The sequence below is a fragment of the Zootoca vivipara genome, chromosome 2 (genome assembly GCF_965207765.1).
Source record: "Zootoca vivipara chromosome 2, rZooViv2.hap1.1, whole genome shotgun sequence".
In the NCBI taxonomy this organism is placed as follows: Eukaryota; Metazoa; Chordata; class Lepidosauria; order Squamata; family Lacertidae; genus Zootoca; species Zootoca vivipara.
The window spans coordinates 29,778,054-29,805,395 of NC_142584.1; the positions used below are offsets into that span (position 1 = coordinate 29,778,054).

General features: G+C 43.3%; 1 protein-coding gene across 10 annotated transcripts in view; it reads right to left on the reverse strand.

The window, feature by feature from the left end:
- Positions 1 to 27,342, reverse strand: part of CACNA1G (calcium voltage-gated channel subunit alpha1 G) — a 323,342-nt gene that overhangs the window by 117,774 nt on the left and 178,226 nt on the right. For all 10 annotated transcript variants that reach the window (XM_035104356.3, XM_035104361.3, XM_035104358.3 and 7 more), the window contains exons 5-9: positions 25,230 to 25,389; positions 22,028 to 22,319; positions 21,532 to 21,624; positions 18,221 to 19,019; positions 14,082 to 14,443 (exon numbers count right to left, since the gene is read on the reverse strand). In XM_035104356.3, the coding sequence (XP_034960247.3) occupies positions 14,082 to 14,443; positions 18,221 to 19,019; positions 21,532 to 21,624; positions 22,028 to 22,319; positions 25,230 to 25,389 (1,706 nt within the window). The remainder of the gene's footprint in view (positions 1 to 14,081; positions 14,444 to 18,220; positions 19,020 to 21,531; positions 21,625 to 22,027; positions 22,320 to 25,229; positions 25,390 to 27,342) is intronic.

The window sequence follows — 27,342 nt, forward strand, 5'->3', positions numbered from 1 at the left end:
GTCACAAAGGAGTAGGTCTGAAATCAAGCTCTGAACTGCATATCAGTGTGCCACAGCTAATGCTGGGCCAGTGCCTTTGGCCTCTGTTTAAACGGTTGCCGCAGAAGCAGAGATCCACATTTGAGTGGCACAGTCAATCCAGACTCTGGTTTTTACCTTGGCTTCCAGAAAAGCATATTTGGATGCCCTTCTCCAAAATTCATCAAAAGTGCACAGCAATGTATTCTGTTGCTAAAAGGCAGATGGAACAGCACACAACTAGATATGACAGTGGCATGCTCCATCTAGGGTTGCCAGACTCAATAGAGGACAGGACTTCTGTGCCTTTAATTGCCCTGCTCTCTTTTGAGTCTGGACACCTTAAAGAGAAACCAGCAGACCCTTTGTTTAATTTCCAAGCAAAGGGTCTGCTGGTTTCTCTTTAATGTTTTCAGACTCAAAAGAGAGTAGGGCAATTAAAGGCACAGAAATCCTGTCCTCTATTGAGTCTGGCAACCCTGCCCCATACCTCCAGGGCCTTCTCTGCACCCGTAACAGTTCTTGTAGCATAAATTAGAGCCTTAATTCATGATTTTTTTTACTGAGGCTTCAAGAATATTATCCTAGCAATATAACAAAAATGCCATTGGTGTCATATCTAAATGATATTTCAAACTTAGCTCTGTATTAGAAGTTGGAAAATATACCCAGGAAAAAATCAGTCTCCTTTTCTTTCTGTGTAGCTCCTGGCGAGCTCTGCTCAAACTGGTTTGGAAATACAGTACAGGTGAAGCTTCCTCTAATGCTGACTGCTTTCTACATAGGAAATGCCTGGAGTCAGCAAGAAACAACAAGGCTCTATCATGCATGTGTGTGAGATACAGAGGGACGGGTGCTTTTAAAGTTCTGTTCCATGATGTTTTTCCTCTCTGGAAGGGACCAATGGGATGCTGGAGGCATGTTGTGTATGCAGCTCTGATGAACAAGGCAGGGGGTGGGGTGGGGTGGAGGACAGTAGGGGAAAAGATGACAGCACAAAGTGCTTTCAAAGGAGGATCACACAAAGCCAGCTTCTCAGTTGCATCACATGCAACAGCACCACTAAGACCTGGTAAAGAAAAGGAGACGGAGGCTTGTTTTTAAGCAACCTGCATCCTAAACTCAGGTGTGAAGTTGAAAAACAGGCTCTTGTATACTTTCCCACACCGGAATGTATGTCTGCACTGAAAACGACCTCATCTGTTTATGGCATAACATTGGTTAGCTGCATTTGGTTTTTTGATGAGAGATGTATATTGTTTGCAAGCTCTTCGAACCATGCCTCAAAAGCCACCCCCACCCCCCACAGCTGGTGGTTGCAGCAGTGAGATTTAGGCCAACTGGGCTGTCCCTCTGGAGATGCATAACCGTAGTTTCTAATCCATCATGCTTTTAAATTCTACCAATGTAGCCTGGCATCAGTGGCAAACCCCATATGTTTCCAGCGCAATATCACATGCACCTAAGATGTCTTAAATTAGCACTGACTTGCTGTCAAGTTTTATGAACAGCGGAGGCAACCAAGCCTTCCTCTCGTAGGAACTCGGTGTGCAAAGAGAATAACACAACACACAAGGGGAATTATATGAGAAGAATGAAAAGCACAGAGACACCAGAGAAACAGAGTAGTCTGTAAGAAAACCAAGTGCCCGAGGAGCCATCAGCTTCATGGAAAACGCAAGAGCAGATATTATTAGAGACGGATAGCTGAGCTGGGTAGATAAAACCAGGGTTGCAGTTTGGATCCCCATACGGGACAGCTGCATATTCCTTGGACTGGATGATTCTCAGGGTCCCTTCCAACTATATGATTCTGAGTCTATAACCCTCTGTCTAACAAAGGCCTTCCAAGCCAGGCTCAGAACAGAACTTGTGGCTTGTGAAAGCCAAGCCCATATTTATTATTATTAATTATTATTATTATTATTATTATTATTATTATTATTATTATTATTATTTTTATTTGCCACCCATCTGACTGTGCCGCCCCAGCCGCTCTAGGTGGTTCCCAACAAAATATTTAAAACCACAATAAAACATCAACCATTAAAAACCTCCCAGTAGAGGTTTCTTAAGCCCCCAAATAGTTCTGCAGCTTGGAGTGGCATTGGTGTGTGTGTGTGTGTGTGTGTGTGTGTGTGTGTGTGTGTGTGTAGTGGGGATAAAACTTTGATCAGGGAGTGGGTGTTAGCTACTCCTGACTTAGAGGCTAAATGGTGCAATTTGAGCTAGTCAATTATCATCCTGCTCTTGATTGTAATAGCCAGGTCTAGGAGTTTTAGAAAAGTACTGGGAGGCAAAATAAGCATATATAAATGATAGCAGAAAAATTACTGTATCAGACATCGCCAGTTACTACTGGTGTATCATCATACATCATACATATCATCATCTTACATGCGAATTTGAGAAACAAAGCTCTGACTCCAACCACCCCTCACCCAAATTGTATAGCAAATTCTTCAATAGAAATTCCTAATCCCTTTGTAAAAGCCCAAACCAAGTGTTCTTTGACTAGGAAGCCCCCTTACCTAAACAAGGTTGAAACTTGCTTATTTTAAATATGGTTGTCCACTGATTTCTTTGCCATTACTGTATATGCATTTTTTTATCTCTCTCTTATTTCTTTATATCTTGCACACCAGAACCATATCCACTAATTTTGGCTATGTGTTGACATGCTCTCATTAGAGTCTTATTAAGCTAATTACTCCCAATACAAAACAGGAAGTACATTTTTTAAAATCAGCTATCATGATGATTAACCGTTCCAACAGCTACCATTAAAATTGATTTCATTCCATCAGGGTTCCAGCAGCAAATCTTTAATAAGAATAACTCCTGTTTAAACAGCAAGTAAATTGAGTGTTGGTAATACAAAATCTATAGAGCGCTGTGTTCCCTTCTCCCGCATATCAATCTAATTTATTCAGCTGTTCTTGCTCAGGGGTTTAAATGGATAATTCACACAAGCTCTGTGGTAGGTAAAGAGAATAGGCAGGAATAGATGGGGATGTGACAAAAATGATGCCAGACTTTTTGATTATTTGGCAAAAAGAATGCTGGCACATAGCAGTAAAGATGGCAGAAAACTCACATGCAGCAAAAATGGGATTCATGCGCCAAGCCATAAATGAGAATGCATCATTATTTAAAGATGGGGGCTTTATGGGAGGCTCATTCCTGCAAAATAGGCAGAAGATAGATGCATAGAGAAAACAAGAAGAAGATAGTTTGAAGCCAGCAGGAGGATTATAGAATTGTATGCTTCATAGTTGCACAGACCAGTGAGCAAACCCAACCTAAACATTTTAAAGTGGTTAGGGAAGCTCACCAGATCAACTCTGGCTGGTGTAGCTGATCTCCCAATAGCTCCCTCCTTCAATATAGCAAGGAATGGGGAAATCTGTCCATTTTTATCTCTCTTGGTTTCTCATTTATAAAATCTTTTAAGTCAGTTTTCTGAATTTTCACATCAGTTTGAATTTTTTTTTAAAAAAATAAAAGTCATCATGAAAATTCATGGTTTTAGTACACATCTCTGCTAATCTTTTGTATGCAATTTCCCCTAATACATGTCTTTCAAAGCCTATTTTCTTAATTTAATGCATTTTTATGCTAATTGCAATAATATAAGCATTTTTATGCACAGTTTACCTTAGTACATGCATTTTTGTACACATTACTTGGTTGGAGAAGTGCATTGCAAAATTCACAGAATTGTGAATTTCAAAAGAATGGCAATGTTTCAGTTTGCATTGTGTTTTGGAATGTGCAAATTAGGTAGGTTCACCTTTATATGAGAAATAAATTTACTTTTTCTCCTGTCCCTACATCTAAGACTTTGGGACATCCTCATTAGCAGCCCATGGGTCGCCATCTCAAAACCCACTACTACTTGACTTCTGACGCTATTAGAGTAAGCTGAAAATACTCAAATGAGGCTTATTCAATAGCATGTTTGCAAGAGTTTTTGTTTAAAAAGGGTGGGGTTCCTTTAAAAAGTTCAACAATTTTGGGGTCTTCCTAATAAAAGCTCAACAACTTTTGGGGTGTCCTGGTTATTCCATTTTGGAATATGGGAAACCTATTTAAATCCCACAATCATAGAGGATATGCAGTATTTGTTGATTCACAAATCCTCATGCACAATCTCCACCTGAAACTATGGGCCATCCTTCACAATGGCATAGCACCACATGGCTCCAGAGAATTTGATGTGCTCACAAGTAGCCGAAGTTAGTGATACCAGAAAGTGGATCCTTCCTACTCTGAGTCATGTACCATACAAACATCTGCTTCAGAACCATTAGGGTTTAGAAACCATCAAAGATGAAAAATGTACACAGGGCATTTAGCTCACAGCTTTTGCTAATATTTGATATATACACTGATTTCTTTCAAATTAATACATGTCTTGCTTAGCATGGTGGGCTGAGCAAAAATGGATAAAGGGCCCTGCATGGAGTATAACCAGAGCTGCGCAGAAAGCAGCACTCTTGACTTTTCCCTGTCCTCAAAATACTTGCTGTTGTAAAAACAACTCAAGATGGCATCTGCCCCTTTTGTACCTGATTTCCATGAGCAAGCAATAATTGTAAAAGGAAAACCCACCTACTGCGAAAAGAGCCATATTGCGCTCAGTGGTGATATTGCACATCATCACTAATGACAATCCTCAAATCCAAGCGCATTGGCTAGAGTGAATCCAAGCAGGAGCAGACACAAATATATACTAAAAATAGTACCTGCACGCCCACACATGAAACCACTGACCCCTAACAACCTGACACGGAAGCACAGCTATGTCCAGAAAATCCAGAATGAATATCCACAGCAAGGGACAGAGAATGAGTGAGCTGCAGAATCCCACATTCAGCCAGCGGCATTTTAATGACGCAGTCAGCAAAAGAGAACAAAATAACACTAGTATAAATTACCACTCTGTTATTATTGTAAGTGACAGCATAATCAATGAAAAGACGATGTGTGGCCAAAATACTTGTTTGTAATTTTTTTTAAAAGGTGCTTATTCATAGTGGGGAGGAAATAAATACAGTGTGAATTGTAGAACTGTAGTTGGAAGGGAGCCACTGTAACACAGGAATCGAACCCACAACACTGCAATTAAGAGACTCCTGCTCTACCAACTGGGCTATTGCCCATGTAGGGTGTGGGTGGGTGTCCTCACATAGCACAGTGACCTTGATGTGACTTTCAAAGTTCTGAAAAGGAGAAATGCTACCATATCTGAACCCTGGTTTCCAGTCAGAGCCAATTCATAGAACCCTTGGTGTGTCATAAAGGACATGATGGCCAAGTGGAAGCATATTGTAGCTGTGTCCCAGTCAAAGCAGCCATTTAATTCCCTTGCCACTTGTCCACAATATCTTTCGGAATACCTGAGGAAGGGCAGGGAAAACTATGACTTGTCACCAGCTGGACAGTCTCCACAGAAACCTGTCTTTATGTTGTGATCACCACCTGAGGTCCTGCTCAGTGTTGCTCTGCTTTCCTTTGGGCCACATCAGCAAGGCCAGGGGGGTGGGGCTATTGTCATCTGGGCTATTGTCATCTGGAAGGGCACTTCGGTGCTGCTAACACAGCGGTTTGACTTCACCACTGGAGGTGCACTCCACTGAGACAGATGGATGCCAACAATCTAAAATAAACCAAACCATAGAATTGGAAGGGACCACAACTGCAATCTAGTCCAACCCCCTGCAATGCAGGAATCTTTGGCCCAATGTGGGGCTCGATCACACAACCCTGAGATTAAGAGCTTCATGCTCTTACCAACTGAGTTATCCTCCAAATAGCTGGACTCAGTGGCAGAGCTTCATGCTCCGGTACTGGGGTGGAGAGCAGGCAGGGTGTGTGGCTGGGGCGCTGCCCACAGGGGTTTGGTGCCTGTCCCAGGGGCGTGGCGTGCATCCTGGGGGCATGGGGCACTGCCTGTGGGGGCATGGCGCCCAGCGCGGGGGGGGGCAGCCGCGATGGCACCCCACTGGGATCACGGTGCCGGGAGCGATGTGCTCCCCCGCCCCCTTCCTCCACCAGTGGCTGGACTCCAAATTCCATCAGTCCCATCCAGTACAGTCAATAATTTACAGTCTCTATCCTTTCTAAAGTGAAAGAAGCTGAAACTAGTTTAGCTTCCACCTCCTCTTCCGGTAAGCAGAGCCAGTATCATCTTGCTTAGGATGGGTAAGTGAAAGAACAATGGCACTGTAAGCTTTGGGATCAGTCTGTCCCAGCCCCCTGCGAATTATCACATGATTCCCTCAAATGAAGAGGTCCTTCTTTTCTTTAATTAGCTGTTGGCTCCACAGGAGGTAGAGAAGCAAACAAAATAACAAATCAGAGGGGGAAAAAAGACTACTGTAGATCAAGGAATTGAACCAGTAAGTTAGTGGTACCTGCTACAGTCCTAGCACCTTAATCCACACTCCTCCTTCACAAATGAATACTGCGCCAAAAGGATACGCCACCTTTTACAAGAAACTCTATCCTGCATTTGCCCGTAGACCTTTTAGTTTCCAATCCTTTCTGCAGGCACATTTTCCTTACATGCCGTGGCACAGATGGGTGATATTTTCATGCTGCAATGGTTATTGGGTTTTAATGTTACTTACTGACAACTTTACAACATTTGTATAGTCACCTGCTCAAGCCCCCTGCTGTTTGATGCACTAAGGATTAAGCTTTAAAACTCTTAAATGAGCTTTAAAAGTGCCTGAAAAAGGTTACACTGGTATTTTGCAAACTGAGTGTGCACATTAGCTACTGTTTTGAGAGGTTCTTCCTTTGTAGACTTTAAAAAGAAAAAGGAAAAAAAGAATGTCCTATTGAATTACTTCCTTTTCTAAGCTTTCAAACAATTGCGTACCAGTAGTTTTATCACAGCAGGCCAGTCTACAGCTCCTGCCACAGCCACAGGTTTTTGTTTCATTTGCTCTTTCCCCTCATCTTTCAGGCTTGACTATCTCTGGGACCTTTCTGACTTAGACACAGCTAAACACCTGGCTGTAGAGTTCTCGTGTTCCTGCTGCCTTTGTTCCCATGGACCTACACTGATCTCATACACGTATTTGACATTCCAGCCTTGGCTGACTTTGTGTTGCCAACACCACAGTGTGAGAGGTAATGAAATGAATTAGAAGCAAAGGCCTCAATGGATGCAAATTAATATCCAGATATTTGTTAGAGGAAACCAGGGCTGTGCCTTCTTTCAACTGCAGCAAGAAGAAACTGCACGATGCGTTGAGAGTCAGTGTGTGCCTTGGCAAGAGGGAAACCAAAGAAAGGATCCCAATGGATCAGCTTCATTGGAGATGTTAATTGCTCTATACTGCATTGCATTGTCTTCTAGGGCTGCCATATGTCCGGACATTACCAGGATTTCGAAGGCGGAATTGACATTGGGTGGAATTTCTGATAGTTCAACTTATTTTCCTTAAAAAAAGCTCAACAACCTGCGGGTTTTTGGGGTGTCCTGGTTCTTACTTTTTGAAACATGGCAACCCAATTTTCTATTTCATTGTATTATATGTAGGTTTCCAGTTTCATTTATATACCCTATTTGTTATTTTGTAATTTGCTTAGAGACTGTCTTAGTATTACAGTAAGTGGTACATAAAATATATAAAATAAATAAATCGACAGGTTTCGCCCACCAGATCACATACCGTTATTAGCCTTTGAATCTGCTTCCCTCCTTCTGCTTTGATTGTCTTTAGAAATTCTCAAAACTCAATGTTTCATACACTCTCACACACACTTGCTTTGCTTTGCTCTGCTTTATTTCCTTAGACCCTCTATTCATGTCTTTTACTCCCCTTCCCTGCAATCAAACCATGGTTGCTTTCATTCCCCCAACAATCCTAGGCTGTTCCTTCAGGACCCTAATTATCTCTTTGCTTGGTTATTTGCGATGAAATGGGAAGAAACTTGTTTCTTTGCTGCTTTTACATTTGTTTGCTATTACCACTCAGTCTGCCCTGATGGGATCTTTGCTATGCACTCAATAATGTTTCAGCTAATTCTTAGGCTACTACAGAAGACTAACTTTTGCTCTGGCTGTGATAATTGTGTCTTCAGATCAGGAGTAGGCAACCTAAGGCCCATGGGCCGGATGCGGCCCAATCGGTTTCTCAATCTGGCCCACGGACGGTCTGGGAATCAGTGCATTTTTACATGAGTAGAATGTGTGCTTTTATTTAAAATGCATCTCTGGGTTATTTGTGGGGCATAGGAATTTGTTCAACCCCCACCCCCACCCCGCAAAAAAAAAAAAATAGTCCAGCCCACCACATGGTCTGAGGGACAGTGGACCAGCCCACGGCTGAAAAAGGTTGCTGACCCCTGCTTGAAATCAAATGATTTCCAGCATGTCTTCTGCTCATAATAATTGGTGGGGGTCAAGTTCCTTAATCTCTAGGGGTGGCAAAGCAGTTGAACATGATGTGAACTGATGTGACAGCAGTGGGATAACAGTGATACTAATTTTATTTACTAGGTGATGTACAGTGTACCATTAATCTTCACAAAATGGGCCTGGCACTGCAGTTGTATCCATTCACATCTCCTTCTGCTAGCATGGCCCTTGAAAAAAATTCAGTATGTTAAAACCCAATTTTTAAAAACAGACTGTAAATCTGATATGTGAGGGATGTGTGCCACTTATTTCTATTAATAACAAAGCTTCCAGTTTCTCATTATTATGGAAACTTGGTTAAGGGTGACATATATGATGCTTTAAGTAATTATGACAGCTCTTTCTTTCTAAAGAATAGCTGGTTTTCCTTAAAATGAATGTGCTGAGATTTCTGCTTTTAATTTTTTTTAAGTATGATGATGTTCAATGAGAATGACTCATTAGGAACACATATTCAGAAATAATGGGCAAAACTTCCCAAAGCTGTTAAGTCCAATTTTGTTTTAATATAGAGAAAGAATTGGTTATCATGAGCATTTAATGGGGACTCTAAACTTTACACTGCTTTATACTTAGCCTCCCTGGCACTAGCTGCAATCTTGTCCCCAATGCTCTTTAAGCCATTAGGAATGGTCATTGTGGGATTTGGAGCACGGTGTCATCAGTATAGTGATGATATCCAGCTCCATTTCTCTATTAGCATATAGTCTCTGGATGAAGTGGTAGGTTGGAAGAGGGAAAATAAACCAGAGACTGAATCCTGACAAGGCTGAAGTCCTGTAGTTTGGTGGCTCCTGGGTCTGGGAATTTCATAATTGCCCACCCTCCATTTGAAGGAGCAAGTGCGCAGCTTGGGGTGCGGGTATGTGTGCGCACCCCTGAGGATGTTCTTAGATCTACCTTTCTCACTGGAGGCCCAAGTGGGTACAGCAACTACTTTTGGCTGGTTCTCCAGCTACAAATGTGTCCGGACAGGGAGAGCCTCACCCCTTTGACTCATGCACAGGGAAACTCAAGGCTGGATGACTGTAATACACTCTCTATGGGGCTGGCGTTATAGCTAGAGCAGCTGCTGCAGCTAGTGCAGAATGTTGCAGGTAGACTGCTTCCTGGAGCACCTTTTCATGCACACGTTAACATCTTTCTTACATGTGTTGCTATACCGTCTCCCAATATGCTGCTAAAGCTCTCAAGCTCTCGGGAGCAGGCTATTTTAAGGAAAATCTTCTCCCACATCACCCTACATCATCACTGAGGTCAGCTAGAGGCCCACATGGCTTTGCTGCTGCTGCCTTGAAAGGTCCATCTTGCAATTACCAGGGATATGGCCTTTTCCATTGTGACACTCTCTCTGTGGAACCATCTCCCCTCTGAGTTATGGCAGGCACACACATTAATCCCTGCTGCATCTGGAGATTCAGGGGGGTTGGTTAATTTCTAACTTTTCCCTAGTTCCAGGAATTTAGGGGAGTCTTGCTCCCCCCAAAACTTATAACAATATCAACATTTCTGATACCAAATTACTCCACTTCATAGAACTGACAAAGTCAGGGTTCAGTGTGTATGGAAATACTTGTGTTCTATATTAGGCAAGAGAGCCTAATAGAAAAAACTAAGAAAGTCAATTGCTCATAAGGTCCTTCATTTCTTTTTAAACAACCTATCCACGCAGATACATTTGGTGACATTGATTTGTTTATTCTTAAGGTTCTTTTTTTTTTGAGGGGGGGGGGAAAGGTCACATTCACCATTTATAATCTCAGCAGAAGGGCCAGAGCTATCAATTCTCAGCTCTAATTCCCTATCTCATAACTGTCAGATTATGAAACTGCAAACTGTAAGCCTCAGGAGTTTACAGAAAAAACATCTCCTTATTCTCTACTGCCGCTTTAATCAGATGAATTAATAAAAGCAGGATTCAACATTTGCTATTCACTCCAATATCGAGGGGAGCGGGAGCGGAGGGAAATAGGACATTGGATTCTCTAATCTTTTCTTAAAAAGAAAAGAAAGAAAAAGAAGATAGCACACTGAAACCCAGAGTACTCACTTACCAATCACCTTTCTACCCCAGTCCCAGGTTTTTCCAGCTATGACATCTTTTAAGCCCCTCTGAGTGCATCACATAACCACCTTCTGTCCTTAAAGTAACAGTCCCACTCTATTTTGCCTTGGTCAAAGCACAAATGGAATACTGTGTCCAATTCTGGGCTCCACAATTTAAGAAGGATGTTGCCAAGCTGGAATGTGTGCAGACAAGGGCAACCAAGGGAATCAAGGGCCTGGAAACCAAGCCTTACGAGGAGCGCTTGAATGAGCTGGGTATATTTAGCCTGGAAAAGAGGAGACTGAGAGAATATTTGATAGCCATCTTCAAATATCTTAAAGGCTGTCACATGAAAGAAGGAGCAGGCTTGTTTTCTCCTGACCTGGAGGGTAGGACGTGAACCAATGGCTTCAAGTTACAAGAAAGGAGATTCCAACTAAACACATGGAAAAGCTTTCTGGCAGTAAGATCTGTCTGACAGTGGAATGGTCTCCCTCAGGAGGATGTAGACTCTCCTTCCTTGGAGGCTTTTAAGCAGAGGTTGGATGGCCATCTGAGAGGGATGCTTTAGCTGAGATTCCTGCATTGCAGGGGGTTGGACTTGATGACCCTCTGGGTCCCTTACAACTCTACAGTTCTTTGATTCTATATTCCTAGGAACACTGGTGCTACAGGTTCTACTGCCTAGCGGACCCACCTCTCTCTCTAATCAACTGCAACCTTTCCCCAGCCTGGTATGCTGAAAGTGCTGTTGGACTCCAACTCCCACCAACCCTTCCCAGCATGACCAATGTCACTTGAGCAGTGAGGGTTGCAGTCCAACAACATCTGGAGGACCACATACTCCCCACCCTTTCCTGGTGGCAAATTCTTTCCCGTGGGTGTTCCCAAAGATAGCATATTTTAAAATCACCATGAGAAAAGCACAACCGGCAACATGATTGCTTCTCTTGCATGCCCTTGGTAGGTTTTCTGTTATGGTAAGAGGGGTAATGGGAAGGGCAGAGGAACTGCTAAGGTTGTCTCCCCATCACAGGAAGCAATACCTGAATTAGACAGAGGTGACATTTCCCTCTGTGCTTCAAACTATCAAAAATGTAGAATGTGAACTTTGCATCAACTTTTCTAGTTTCCCCTCCAGACTCCAAAGGAATGATCCACTTGGTATTATTATTAAAAGAATAACGAATTTCAAAAGCAATCCACCAATCCTCATTTCAGCTATGGTGACAAATTTTGAGTAAGGTCAAGAAAGGAAGGTCAAACAGCATGTGACAGATCCTAAGAGGACCTAAGTGTGCCTTTCCATTTAAGGCACGACGAAAACAAAGGTTAATCAGCCACATTGCATTAAGATTTCAGAAAACATGCTTGCTTGAAAGGACACATTTAGCACACCAAAGGGGCCTCAGCCACCACAATGTACAACCACTGATGCATTAATACACCAGGATGGCACTAGGATCTACAATTATACCTGCAGAATTTGGATTACAGCTACTATTCTGGCACATTGGGAGCTACAGAAATAAATGAGAAGTAAAACAACTGCACTAAACAGTACGTGACTATGCCAATAGGGAAGGGGGAGCTAGAAAAGAAGAAAAATGAGCACATCTGAAGGAGAGCTTGTTTAATAGATTCAATATGTTCAGTACGTTCAATGCAACTTGCTTCCAAGGGGCAGAGCAATCTTAACCAAGGTGTGACTGAGCAGCTTAGCCACTGCTGCATTTGCAACCTCACTGCTTATGCTGGCTAGGGCATAAGACAGGAGCAGGGGGAACTCTGCTCAGTGTGAGGAGAGTCTGGAGCAGGTGTAGTGATCGGTGGGACAGAGAGCTCCATATGGGAGGAATGACACTGACATCACTGGGGGTGGAGTTCTTTGTGAAGATGCCACCAGGTATCTGATGCCACCAGCCATCTAGCTACCTTATGAGACTTTATTCCTTTTTAATATTATGTTGAAAAACATATTTAAAAATTTCAATGACCTCTGAAATTAAATGGAACGACAAGAATTTAGGACTCTGTATGGGAAGTGGGGGACAAAGTCAACCTGATGTTTCAGGGGGGAAGTTGGGTTTCACAGAACTAGAAGCCAAAGTATTTGACTGACCCTTCGACACTGAACAACATTGACACAGACTTATGGGAACTGGAGTAGGTCTTAAATCAGCAACCGTACATAGCAACCATGTACCACCTGCCAGTAACAGAATGTAATCAGTGCTGACATTTTTATTTTGGTCATATCAACTGTGCACCAAAGCAGACACATTTCTAAATAAAGGGCACCCCGCAATATGACTGACTGGAGCAAAATCATGTCTAAGTATCGAAATACACCATAATCCAAATTGTATGGGGAAGCCTGCATTAAAAAAACACAAATAAACCCACCAAGCATGCAATTACAGTACTTATTTCACAAAAGAGCTTGCATATTTCATGACATGTTGTTTGCAAGTTAGCTATTATAAAATCAAATGTAAATGATTTATTGAGGTAAGCAAATAGTTTTGTGGCATTTGGAGAATTACTGTAAAAATGCAAAAAAAGAAAGAGAGAGAGAGCAAAGCATTGTAAAGATGGCTTCACTTGCTTACATCCTCAGACCAACAAGTGTCACTGAACTCCATTCACCAGTGTGCAGTTCTCCACACTAAGTAGCACAACCAGAAGTGCTCCCCCAAGATTTGCAGTTTTGTTGCCCTTGCAGCGCTTCATAGCTTCATTTAACAACAGACCAGAACAAACACAGCTAAACAGAGCAAGGCATGAAAGTAAGAGGTCAGCATGAATCGATGCTGTGTGGTACGAAATCCCACTCAAGGGGCTAAGAGCAGAACCAGGATGGAGCTAATGAGGCCAGCATTTGGGGTGCCTCGGCTGCAGGGAGAGTCTAACTATAACTACTAAAGTACAACAACGTCCAACATACCATCTCAGGACTATTTAATTGCTCATCTTCTAACATTGTGTATGCCATCAAATGCCAACAGTGCCCTTCAGCTCTCTATATTGGACAAACAGGCCAAACCCTACGCCAAAGGATAAATAGACATAAATCTGACATCAGGAATCATAAGACAGAGAAACCAGTAGGAGAACACTTCAATCTCCCAGGACATTCTATACAAGATCTCAAAGCAGCTGTTTTATTACAGAAAAATTTCAGAAACAAACTGGAAAGAAAAGTTGCTGAATTGCAACTCATTAGCAAGCTTAAAACAATGGAGCCACCTGGAATGAACAGAGACATAGGATTCTTATCTCATTATACATGATCAAGCTTTCCTTAGCACCTCAGCCCTTGCTTTCCCCCTGCAAGACCAATTGCAGTCATTAACAGTCGTTAACAGTCATCTACAGGTTTACCACTCCTATCAGCCCATCACCCATTCCCATCACCCCCACCCCCTGAATATAAATAAGGGTCTGGTGACTTCTGTTTCAGTGTATCTGATGAAGTGTGCATGCACACGAAAGCTCATACTAAAATAAAAACTTAGTTGGTCTTTAAGGTGCTACTGAAGGATTTTTTTTTACTAAAGTACAGAGGGCTCTGCTTACCTGCTCATGATACTCAATCCCCATGCTGAGGGTATTGATCAGGATAGCTATCATGATCCCACGGCCAAAGTACTTGCTATCTACAATCTTCCGAAATGTCTCACAAACCACCTTCCAGAAGGCTAGGAATTTTAAGGTGTTTCTTCCCCGGGCTTTCCAACGCTGAGGGTCCCTCTGGTCACTGTAGTGAGCATCCTGAGTAAACTCGTATACCCCGTCGCTGTCAGAATCTCCCACTTCATTGTCCACCAGCTCTGGATCGTTAGCCAAGGTCTTCATGCAGTATGGACAACTATCTGGGTTGCAAGTATTGTTGGGTTTCCCAGACTGGCTGGAAATCTTGCAGGAACTTTGACAAGCACCTGAAATAAAGACAAAGAAAACCACACCCTCTGTTATTTCACTAAAAATGTTGGAAACCTCTTTCCAGAGCAGCCGAAAAATGTCGGTGTCCAACTGCAGTTTGTGAAAGCTCAATAATTTCACACCAGATGTATGAGGAGGACCTCTGCCCTGCTTGAGTGGTTATCTCCGACCAACCCCCAAACGGTATGTGTGTATAGCTTTTACCATGACTAGAACAACATTGGAACCGTAATTGTGACTATCTACTGAACCTGAATCAAGACCCTTACTAAGGGATTGATAAGTGGGAGGATACGTTAGATTCTAAAAACCTGGTGCTTTTTGATGCTAAGCATCAGCCCACCCCCACCCCCTGCATTCCCCAGCACTGTTGTCAGAAAGGTCAGTCCCAATTTAATGAGAAGAGAATTGAAGGGCACAAGTCAAAGAGAGCAAGAGGTGGGATAATGGGAAAAGACAGAAGTGGGACATCAAATGAGCCAGAGGGGCCATTTCAGGAATAGCTTAAACAGTCTCTGTTGAAAAAAACTAGATCAAGTGCCGCATATATGCTGCAGCAGAAAAAGGAGCTACATTCCAGTTTCTCCTTCCTCTTCCATAGCTTCTAGAACTCACTGCCAGGTATGAGATCCCAAGGGGCCTTGTTTCCCTGTCATTCCCTCCCCAGCAATTGTCAGCCAATGATCTGGAGGGCTGTGACGCAAGTTAAGTTCTGCTAGGTATTACAGGTAGGGGAACTACCAGACACAATTTCACTTGCAGGCAATGTGTTTGCTGTCACTTCTGCTTACATCCTGGGGTTCCGCCACTAGCGAGGAAACATGCACCAGCCAGTAAGCTATTATAATGAATGCAGGTAGGGTTTCATTTGAAAGAAGCTTTGTGCAGAAATTAGGCCTGTTCTACTGCTTTAAAAACAAAAACAAAACTCCATCGGTCAGAATTCAGAAGCAACTCATGCAACACATAGCAAGAGACCCATGAATGGCTACCATCCTACCTGTAGGGATGCTTTAGGTGTCTCTGCCTGATTCAGCACAAACAGCAGGATTATGTTGTAGAATTTAGGTATCACAATGAAGTGTGTGTGTGTGCATGTGAGCTGCCAGAGATGATGGCCCAGTTTCAACTAACCCAGCGTGCTAGCAGAAGCCTGTGCAGGGGCTCACACTAACACAACAGGGCTCTCCTCCCCCCATGCACCATCACACCTCCGCCAGATCTGGTCTGGAGGTTTGGGAAAACCCTGAGAAGAGAGCACAGGGCTAGGAGAAGGAAAGATCATTGCACCTGGCAAGCAGAATTCTTGCACTGATGTAACAATCACAAGAGTATGATGTTAAATTCCTCCCAGTAGTCCGGACACCATTTTCCCATAGGATCACTATTTTTGAAAAGCATCTTCTGAAATATATTTCTGCAAGAAGAATCTGGAAACTCCTCAAAATGTTGAAACTTAAAAATGCTCTCCAACTTAATTTCTGTTGCATTTTCTTCAAACAGAAGGTTCAGTGGTGTGCATATAACTGGGAAAATATTTCTCTATGGAGCAAGTATGAGGTCAGAATTGTCATCTCTCATCACTGCAACCCAACACCCTTCATAACAGCACAGCACAGCATGCTCTATGTTTTGTGATATGCTGATTTAAGACGGCCTTTCATTTTTCATACTCTGAAGCTGGGAGGAGGTGGGGAAGACACTAAAACATTTATGTGTTTATATATACAGCTATAGGACAAGTGTGCATGCATGCATGCGTGCGTGCGTGCGCACACACACACACACACACACACACTTGATACAGTTGATCCTATTATATCTCACCTCCTTAAGCTCATGACCTAAGAGCAGATAGGATACTTGGTGTGTATTTGTGTGGTCAAATATCCTCTGAATTTCTTCACCTTATCACCTCTCCCAAAGAAGAAAATCCACGATACTGCTCATTTTCACACCCTAATTCATTGAAATGTATTGCTAAGCCACGGATGTCTGCTAACTAACTTTGTAGATGAATAAAAAAGAGAAAAGAATGAGTGACAGCTGTCCACTGCCAAGAGTTCACAATCACCTCATTACACATTTGGCTATTAAGGTAAAATAAAAAGCAAGCAGCTCTTCTGGCACCTGGAATATTAGGAGCTGTAATTAGAGACAAGCATTGCAGCCAGCAAGCTGCTTGGGTGTTCCTGCTGTTTGCTGATACTTCAACATTAACAACTTCCCCTTAAACATATCATTCTCAAATCATTTCTTGCAATGGCTGAGGCCAGCTGACAGATGGTACCCCACCAGACGACAAGGATACAAAGAGTCTCCAGTTTGTGCTGGCTATGGTGGAATGAAGAGTTTGTCTCCAGAATGCACCTCTGGCCCGGTTGTAATGTCTCTCTCATTTCAAAGCCAGCAGGGGAAACTCCTATGGCCGATATAAGGCAGATAATAAGATTTGGCTACCTGGCCCTGCACCGCATCTCATCCAGACAGTTTTTCTTGTAGATCTCTCTAATGGCAAACATCATGTTCTGCTCATGTGTTAAAGGGGAAAGCACCATACACATCTGCATATATAAATACTCACAGGTGTGTGGCTGCCTATCAAAACACACCATGTTCAGATAGGGCAGCACTTAAAAGTTACATAATGTGCAGCCTGATCCTATGCATGCTTGTTTGAAAGCAAGTCCCACTGTGCTCAGTTGGGTTGGCTGCAATGCACTCCCAGGTAAGTGTGCTTAAGACTGCAGCCTAAGAGGTCACCTTCCTAGGAAGTTAAGGAAGAATGACCAAGTCATTAGACTGTTCTTCACTGTTATGAAAGAAAATGGACATAGGCAGGAAACAGATGCAAAGACAAATTCACTTTCTGAGTACAAAGCCCTGAATATTTGCACATTTGCAATGCTGTACATCAGGGATCGGGAGCCTGTAGCCTACAGATGTTGTTGGACTCCAGTACCCATCGATCCCACATACACGAACAAAGTTCTTTCTTTTCTCTCTCTTTGCTTTTAGACAAATATTAAGGCAACAGCAACTCTCAGAATGATGGAATGACTGCTCCAACTAAATAGGAGGCCTACCAGTCACCACCTTGACATAATGTGTCCTACAGATGGATAAAGTATGGAAACAGCACTTCTGTCTCTAACACATAGGCCCAGAGAAGGATGTTTAGAGAACTGATCTTTAATTGGTGGCTTAGGGCCTGGTTTAAGGTGGGTCATAACAGCATATGGCCCCCATACAAACATATGGTTAAAATTAATTAAGAAGGTCCTCATTTGGGTTAAGGGTAGGTCCCTCGTCTGAAAAGGTTGAAGACTGCTGACTTAGAGCAAGTGGGTCAGGTCTGGAATGCTTTCTTCATAGCATTCTTTCCCCCCCCTCCATCCTACTGGGGGGTACACAGAACAGCCGAATTGCTATCAACACAAATTTGCTTAACCTGTTGCTTTGTTACAACCAGTTTGAAAAAATAAAGCTCTATCTTTTCATTCTCTGCCCCCATTTCATGTTTCCCAGTGGGGCAGTTTGGGAGGAGGTAATCGACACACCCAAAATGAATTCTGTCCGATGAACGGGTTTTGTTAGATCCTTATAAACTAACTTGTCTTAGTTCCGAACTGAGGACAACCCGAATCGTCCCAAATCTCACCTGACCCTATTCAATGGCAGCCCTTCCTGGAAAGGTAAATTAGGGATGAACAGCGGCTCTGCCTTCCATCTAAGTGGCATCTTAGTGTCTGACACCCTACCCAAACACTTACCAGTGCTCTGTGTCTCCAGTAGCTTCTGCATTGGACTATACGGTCCCGGGGGAATATTAAGGTTCATCAGGGTGCTGGCCCCAGGGTTCAACGTGGGCTCTCCTAAACCTTTTTCTTTCAGCAGTTCATGGGAGTTACTTGGGTGTACAGTAGGGTAGACCTTGCTGCCAACCACAGTCCTGGGAAGCACCTCTGGTCCCGGTAAGCTGAGACCAGGCTGAGGCGGGAGAGATGATCTGCAGCGAATGGGCTCAAAATGACAGTCTGCATGGTAGATGCTGTGAACGGACTCAGCGTTGCTGGCCGTGGGGGGAGGATTGGCTGATGGAGGGAGCATCAGCCTATTTGCACCATTGTGAAGCGAGCTGGTTTCAACGTCGCTGATTTCGGGGCTGGTGCGTGGTGCCTGAAGGCTTCCGTTGCCCAGGTGATAGTGGTGGTGGTGGTGATGGTGGTGGTGAATGAGATGATGCACCGAGGACCTTTTCCGCGGCCGGTGTTTGCACGGCTGCCGCTCTGCACTGCTCTTGCTACCCGGGCTGGAGAGAAACCCCATCCTCACCCCTGTGGTTCGGTAGACCTGCACCAGTTGCTTGCTGGCCTTACGGAGGACGTAGACAAGATATTTGAGGAGTTCGTCATAGCAGCTCCCCGGCTCTGAGAAGCTGGCCAGAGTGCTTGCATTGGAGAGGTAGCGGATTCGCTGCTCCTTCATCAGCTGGCTCTCCCGCTGCTTGGTCTCTGAGAACTGAGTTGCTATGACCACTAAGCAGAGGTTTATCATGAAGAAAGAGCCCACCTGTAAGGGAAGGAGGGGTGTGTGAGTAGTATTCTTACACTCAGGGAGGAAGCCTCAAGCAAGTATATCTGAGAGAGAACTGGTCATTAAAAAAACAATCTTCAAAACGAGAGCTGAGCCAGAATTTCTCTGAAGCCACCCTCCCCCAGGAACATTTCTAAGATTTTTCTTTTTCTGAACCCCCTAGTAAAAGAGAACCACTTCATGGAATTTACCACCACCACTTATTCTGGTAGCATCCCTTATTCCTACGTCCACCACCTCAGCAAACCACCACCATTGCCCTGATACAACACTAGCTCATGTGGTCCAATATGGTTGGTGATGCTGCCCTAAACAGCCTCGGTCCTGTATAGCTGAAGGAGCGTCTCCACCCCCATTGTTCAGCCCGGACACTGAGATCCAGCACCGAGGGCCTTCTGGTGGTTCCCTCACTGCGAGAAGAAAGCTACAGGGAACTAGGCAGAGGGCCTTCTCGGTAGTGGTACCCGCCCTGTGGAACGCCCTCCCATCAGAGGTCAGAGAGATAAACAACTACCTGACATTTAGAAAATACCTAAAGGCAGCCCTATTTAGGGAAGTTTTTAATCTGTGATATTTTAATGTAATTTAATGTGTGTTGGAAGCCGCCCAGAGTGGCGGGGGGACCCGGCCAAATGGGCGGGGTATAAATAATAATAATAATAATAATAATAATAATAATAATTATTATTATTATTATTTATTACTGGCGGTGGCAGGGCCAATGCTAATGGGAAACCTCAAGAAACTGTTGGAAAACTTCACCATGGAAAATGGTCCCCCTCTCTCTCACCCCCCCCCCAAAATATCGGCATGCAAATAGAATGGGGAATTTCAAGTGGCACTTTGCACACAGCTCTATTCAAAGCCAACTTTAAAAAGATTAAACAAGTATTATCTCATCACATGATGAAAAACAAAAATCTGACACCAAACCTCTTAATCGTCCACCCCCAATACGTCCACCCCCAATACTACGGTCTGAAGGGTACAGGATAATCTGGTCAGTGCCTGGAAGGAAGACTTATTGGGACTAACAAGGGGACAAACTTAGAGGGTTGGATCCAGATTTTAAGTTGTTTCCCTTTGATTTCAATGGGAGTTAAGTCATGAATAACTGGTCCCATTGACTAACTGGTTCCTGCCTCCATGCCTGCCTGCCCGCCTACACTGCTCATTTGCTTACCCACACTGCTTCTGGGTCCAGACCGCTCCATTACATGGAGGAGAGGTCAAGGCAAGTGGGGGTTGCTCCTTCTTCTCTTCCCTCTTGTAACTGCTCCTACGCTTGGTGAGGGCAGGTGAACAGAGGATAGTGACACCAGAAAGCAGGCACAGGGTGAAGGTGTTTCAGGGGCCATCAGGAAGCCCTTTGGCAACTGCCCAGTAATGCAAACTCCTGACACCGATTCAAGCTGTCTCCTTTTGTAAGTCTACAGCTCTGTTATCCAGAGGTGGTGTGCTTATGTATACGAAACTACACTGATGTTCTCAGCCCCAGGAGTCACTCAGGAAGTGCACCTGAGTCTAAAAATCACAATATGGGAAGTGGCTGACAACAAAGGCTAGTGTCATGTAATACAAAACATAGCCCCAAACCCCGTCCCAGTCAAGAGCAGTCATCGTCACATTCTGTGTGTGACTCACACGGGGTGGATATTCCTTGCCCTGTTCTTTTCTTTCCTTCCACGTCAAAGACTCTCAAGCTTCCTCACCTCAGGGACACCCACTCCTCAGTTCCGCAGATGACATAAAGAGCTCAAAGCAGAAGGGAGATTAATTGTGACTTAGAAGGGTTTCTCTAATTTTTGCTTCCTGGTAGTCAGAGCTTACTTATTATCACAATTAAGTAGCATTTCTTTCTCCCATGCATTTACTTTTCAGGACAGATTTTTTTCTTGCAGAGAGGATTGGCAGCTTTGCAAACAGATCTCCCGCTTTGTTAACTGGAATTGCGGAGAGGCTGTAGCCCAACAACAGCAGCTGTATCTGGGGTGTATCTGTGTATCTGGGGCACTGCCCAGCTAAAGTTAAGCATTTTTCTGTTCCACTGATTTCAACGCGAGTTAAACATGTGCTAACTCCTGTCACTGAAATCATATGACAAAAGTACTTAGCTTTGGCTGAATCATGTAAATAATGTTTATGTTGGCCTCGGATGTTGCAAAATGCCTTTTGAAGCAGAATGCCATGTGTATGCTAGGCTCCAAATCAACAAACACCTCATGCCTCATTGCTTTCCATTACTTTCTTCTTACTACCCGTAGACCTTCACTATCACTTTAGTCAGTCAGTGTTCTCATTTGCCACATCTCTCTCTTGTATGCACAAGAGACACAGGGAGGAAAGCTAGAATACATCCTTTGCTAATGGGCTACCATCTCGCTCAGGCTCCGCTTACAACTCTCCTTTCCTCTGTCCCCCCCCCCAATGTTTCTTTCTCTTGAGTGCAACGCCTCTGGTTGCCATGAAGACTAGAGAGATAACTCACAATGATCAGGAGAATGAAATATATGAAGTTGTAGAACGAATGAGCATCCATGACAAAGTACATAATATCTACCCAGCCCTCCAGAGTGATGACCTGTAGGCAAGAGAAAAGGAAAAGGAAGGCATCAGTTAGCTTGTACCAGCGGATGCAGGACTCTCAAGGATAGGAAGCATGGGCAAGCATCTATGGATGTTCAAGAAGATACACCAGCGCTATTACTTATACTAGGTCATCTGTCGGATCCCTTAACACAAAGGCTTTGAAATCAATGAAGAATGACACAACCCCAAGGTAAAAAATCATTTCATACGAGTGTCGACCCCATGCTTGATCGAACTGAAGAATAACAACTGGTGATTCTCAACCACAAATTATTATTCTTTGCATATAAAAAATATATACTACGGGACAATAAAGGTTGGCCTAGCTTTCCCTGTCACTGAAGGATAGCCTGTTGATACAGCAAGCTTGGAGTTGGGTGAGTCCCTTTGTTCACCTGAAATATTGCAATCCATGCATATCCAATGTTATCGAAATTGATTGCTCCTTTGAAAGGGTTGTGCTCCCCTGCAGAGCAGTTTGTGTAATACTGGTTCCAGTTGACACAAGAGGTGTTTGTGGTGTCGTTGTAGGAATAATAGTCCAAGGTGCATTGTAGACCTTCTTCCCTCCTTGTTGGGATGTCGCGACATAAACGCATCCCATTCTCTCGAGGCTGAGAGCAGATAAAAGGGCTTTCATCTTCATTCTCTGTCTGGTAGTATGCTTCCACCTCGATTGTGTAAGGGCTTAAAGGAAACAGAAAAGTGCAGGTTAAATACCCAGGATCAGCCAGTGTGTGTGTGTATGTGGAAATGGAGGAAACAAATTTCTCTATAACTGAGGGATGCATAGTGGTGTTAACAGGCAACTGACTGGAAAAGAGGAAAGTACTCATTCACAAAGTTAATATGGCCCTGAGATGTTACAAGGGTGAATAGGATAATTGGGTTCAGAAAAAGCCATCACACAAATTAATTGAGGGTTGGGGCATTTCGACTGTCTGGGAGTGCAATTTCATTTTTTCAGATGTCTTTAAACTGTGGATATTTTGAAGTTCATCATGAATGTCTGATAGCATATCACTCCAAAATGGCCCTTTCTTGAACAATTTCATCTGAACTGCTGGGGATCAGCTATCAGAGGCTGGACACTGAGATGAATGAGCCAAATTTTCTGATTCTAGTACATCCATTATTATGCCCTTGTGGATTGCATACAGCAACTGAAGTTATTTGAGGGAAACCATAATAATAATAATAATAATAATAATAATAATAATAATAATAATAATCTGATTTGCATAATTATTGAAATACAATATTTAAGTAAGAGTGAAAAATGCCAAAAGTCATAACCCTTAGTAATCTAGCCTTAAGTGCTCAGGATAAACATTAGCCAAGATGCTCACGAACTTTTCTTACCATCCCAGTAGCAAAGGTAGGGAAGAGAAGGTGCAAGAAAGCAGGCAACAGCCTGGTCTATCTAAGCTTTTTTTTAACGAGTTTACATTTTAAAATCTTGTGCGTTCTATTGGCTCAACAATTCGCAGCTTTCAAACTAGTGTTGTCCTTAAAAATAAAGAAATAGATTTGTTTATACCTTGTCCAGTTTTTTTAGTCAGTTAATGCCCTCCCACCCCGACCCTCACCCCACCCTCCCAGGATTGGCTTAGGTAAATAACGGGCTTTATAATGTGATATAGTGATGTCTTCCCTCCCCACTCTCAATATTCTCATTGTGCATTCTCAAATGTCAATTTAGATGAATAATGATATTTTTAAAAAGGACTGACTAGGCAGGTGTTTTTCAGACTAGAAGTAGAAGATGAAAAATCCTTACTGGGATTCAGAATATCTTTTTTAAAATGCTACTGTTGCTTTCTAAATACTTCCCTTCACATGGCAGGCACCACTTGTGTTTCTGGCATCAGAAATGAACATTACTTCAGAAGATGCTACTGGGATAATAAGCCAATTCCATGCATTTGCCCTGATATGGAAAGGGAAGTGAGTGCTGACTTGTTGGGAATTAGCGTACTGCTGCCTCAATAAATGGCTACTTCGCTGATGCCACAAGGACTCATTGCAAAAAGCTTGTGGAGCTATATTTAAGGCGAGTTCAGCCCGGTTAATTCCTGAAGTATTGCTTTTAATGCCACTGGAAGCTTAGCTGAAATCCTGGCATTCTGGTTCAATTAAACTCAGACCAGTAGCTGCTGTGTTGGATATACCCAGAATTGATCAGCAATTCATTTACTTTATTGCCAATTTACCTAGAGGGATTTTGCATGTTAATGAAATCCCAGCTCCCCTTGATAGAGGGAGTGGAAGCCAAAAAACAATGACAGAAGACTTGTGCAAGTTTGGGAGCCAGGAAAAGACATGTGTACACACATGTGTACTACAAACTACAAGAAAGAAGAGTCCACCTAAACATTAGGAAGAACTTCCTGACAGTAAGAGCTGTTCGACAGTGGAATTTGCTGCCAAGGAGTGTGGTGGAGTCTCCTTCTTTGGAGGTCTTTAAGGAGAGGCTTGACAGCCATCTGTCAGGAATGCTTTGATGGTGTTTCCTGCTTGGCAGGGGGTTGGACTGGGTGGCCCTTGTGGTCTCTTCCAACTCTATGATTCTATGTATACACCTAACTTCTGCACTATTTTGAGAGCCACTTCTGATCCAGCTTAACACTACTCACGCCTTAAAAACGTAACTGGGGAACAGATTGGAAAGTTCATCTCCATAACACCTGGAAAATTCTGGACTTCCTGTGCATTATCAGCAGAATGTTGTGTTCAAACCTGCTTAGACTGTTCAAAAGTTACCAATATGCACTATATTTCCCCCCACTCCAGCCCACTTCTCCTTGCTTGAAAACAGCCTTGAGATTCACTACTGAAATAATCACACCACTTCAGAGTCAATTAGTAATTTATAAGTAACATTGAAATTAATTAACGAGACGTCATCCTGACTTCCTGGATCAGGCTCAACAAAGGTGTAACCATTTGAAAACACTAAGGCTCAATGTAAATGTATTCTTAACACACCATGAAAGTATTTATTATCATTGTTCACTATTTGGGAACATTGCCTCCTAATAATGTCTGACACAGTAGTACTGATAATCATAAATCAACAAGACAGCCTCTACATACTTCGGAGGTGTATTTTGTCAACAGGTACCAACACTATTAATAGTGAGTTGCTTATATTTATGGAATTCCCTTTGCGTGGGGTGTGGGTTGCTAAGAAGAATAGCCAAAACGGTGCCCTCCCTATGTTGTTGTGACTTCCAACTTGCATCAGCCTCAGCCAGCATGACCAATGGTCAGGGATGACAGGAGCCAACGTCTGGAAGGCAACATGTTGGCTATTCCTGCTCTCCAAGAAGGAAAACTAGGAAAAGAACCTGTGAATCTTGCGCCAAAAAACATACCACAGCAAGAAAGTTGAAGTGATAATATGCAAACTGAGTGTTCACCCACAAAGGCAAGCAAACAGAATGGAGGGAACGGCGGCTGCATGACGCAAACTCCTCAAATCTTGCTGGGATTAGCATGTTTATCTAGAGAAACTCCTTGCTTCACCACCATGCACATATAAAACCCCTATGCAAGCATACCCTAAGAATGTTCAGGTGCCTCATTCATACTTACAAACTGAAGTTTTCTGGCAGGAAGCAGCGGTTCCTGAGCAGCCCTGCCCAAAGCTGGACTCCAACAATACCAAAGATGAAGAAGACAAAAAAGCAGAGGAGGAGAACGTTCCCCAACATGGGAAGCGTGTCCAAAAGCAGCGTGACCAGGATGCGCATACCTGAGGGAGCAAAGGGAAAGCAGCCACTAAATGGGAGAAGTCCTACTAAGTTGGGTTCTTCGTGTTTCCAAAGCTAGGCAGAAGGGTTAAACTTGCCATCTGTGAGCTCAGTCCCAACCTTATTTCCCCCCCTCGATTACTGTACCATGTTAATTCCTGGCAGTGGTTATAGTCCATCTTACTGTCCACCACACATTGCAGAGAAAATGGCATTTCCGCTCAGGAATCTAAATTCTTCAACAGCTAATCTAAACTCAAGGAAAACTATTGTCATGGCCTACGTAACATGGCGACTGTGAAACTATAGATATAGGTATGGTGGTGGTTTCAGCACCAGACCACAGTATCCAATGGTGCCGCCTGGAACGTGAAAGATGGGGGTGGTACCAACCTAGAAAATGTACAATGGCACCAAACTTCTGGGCCTCTTAAAAAGTAAAGGATTGCAATTCAGTTGAGGCCCATGTGAAAGTCGGCAAGAAAGTCACTCTATGCACAGTGACTGTTTGAATGCCCTATGCCATCTGTTTCAATCTATGGATGCACTCTATGGCAGGAGAGCAATGCTAACACAGAAGGTCTCCACATGATGAGGGAAAGTCACGTAAAAATCGGCTTCCAGCCATTACAGTCGCCGCATAGAACACAGCCATGTGGAAGCAATTTGCATGCTGAGACTCACTAGCAGCCAGTATGGTGGGACTCAGTTGCACAGCCATCAGTGCATCTGCCCCACCCCAAACTCATGGCTGTCCTGCCCTACTGGTGTTGGGAAGGCATCTCTCCAGCTCTAACCTTCCACACTGCTGTTGGGGATGAAGCATGTAAAGCAGACCTGGGGCCAGCCCTACCATTAGACAGGGTGAGAAAACATCTCTGGGGTGGCAGCTTTACTATTCAGGGCAGCACAATGTCAACTATTTAGGTTTTAACCACAATGGAGTAACACACCCTGCCTCTGTGTTGCCACACATGTGTATGCTAGGGTTTCTCCCCCCCCCAACTTCCATTCCTGAACTTCTTGTACCTCTCATGTTTCAGTTGAACTGCAGTGGCCACCTTTTTTCTAGCAATTATCCTGTTCCTTCAGCATCAAGCAGCTGAAGTTAAAGTTAAAGTTTCTCTTTCACCTCATCTCTCTTTGCTTGGAAAATTCACCTGTGAATTTCTGTCTGCTACGGAAGTGTAAAAATCACGGGAAGGAAGGTAGCGACCCTAGATTCTCATACGTCCTGGCCATTCTACACTCCTTTTGCAATCTCAGAGCCGCCTTATTCCCTTCTATCTCAATACAATATAAATTAAAATCTCCTTCCCTATCCTAATTCATTCCCTGCAAATATGCAGAACTTTACAAGGCAGTTAATTCGTACGATGTTAGGAACATTCGGTTCTGTAACAGAAAGACAAATTGATGGTGACTTAACTTGACATTTGGAAAAAAAAATTGATTTCACCCAACATCTCTGTAATATTCTGTTCATCCTCCCTCTCTTTTTGTTCTCTCTCTCTTCTTTCTTGTCTCTTTCATCCACAACGCGGTTCATATTGATCTTATTTAAAGAAACCTTTAAAGCCATTTCTTTTACCTTTATACCTCAGCAAGAATTTTTCATTGTTATGTCATCAGATCGCCTCTTTTTTAACTTGCTTCCTCCCATAACAAAATAATAGCCTGCCTTCCATATACTCACATATACCCCATCACCACCAGCTCCTCCAACCTATTGTTAAGTGTCTTGTATCTGGTCCCTGCATTTATTATTGATTCAAACTTGTTCCTTGCCTTGCTTCCTTATGCTTCTGTGTGGTCCTAGCTTTGCTGCACAGGAGCGAAGATGAATTACCCGGGATTTGCAAACACATTAAATGAATTACACCCACAGTTAGACAGTGGCAGATAAATTCAGCCATCCATCAGCTCTGCTAGGTGGGGGAAAAATTATGAGCAAG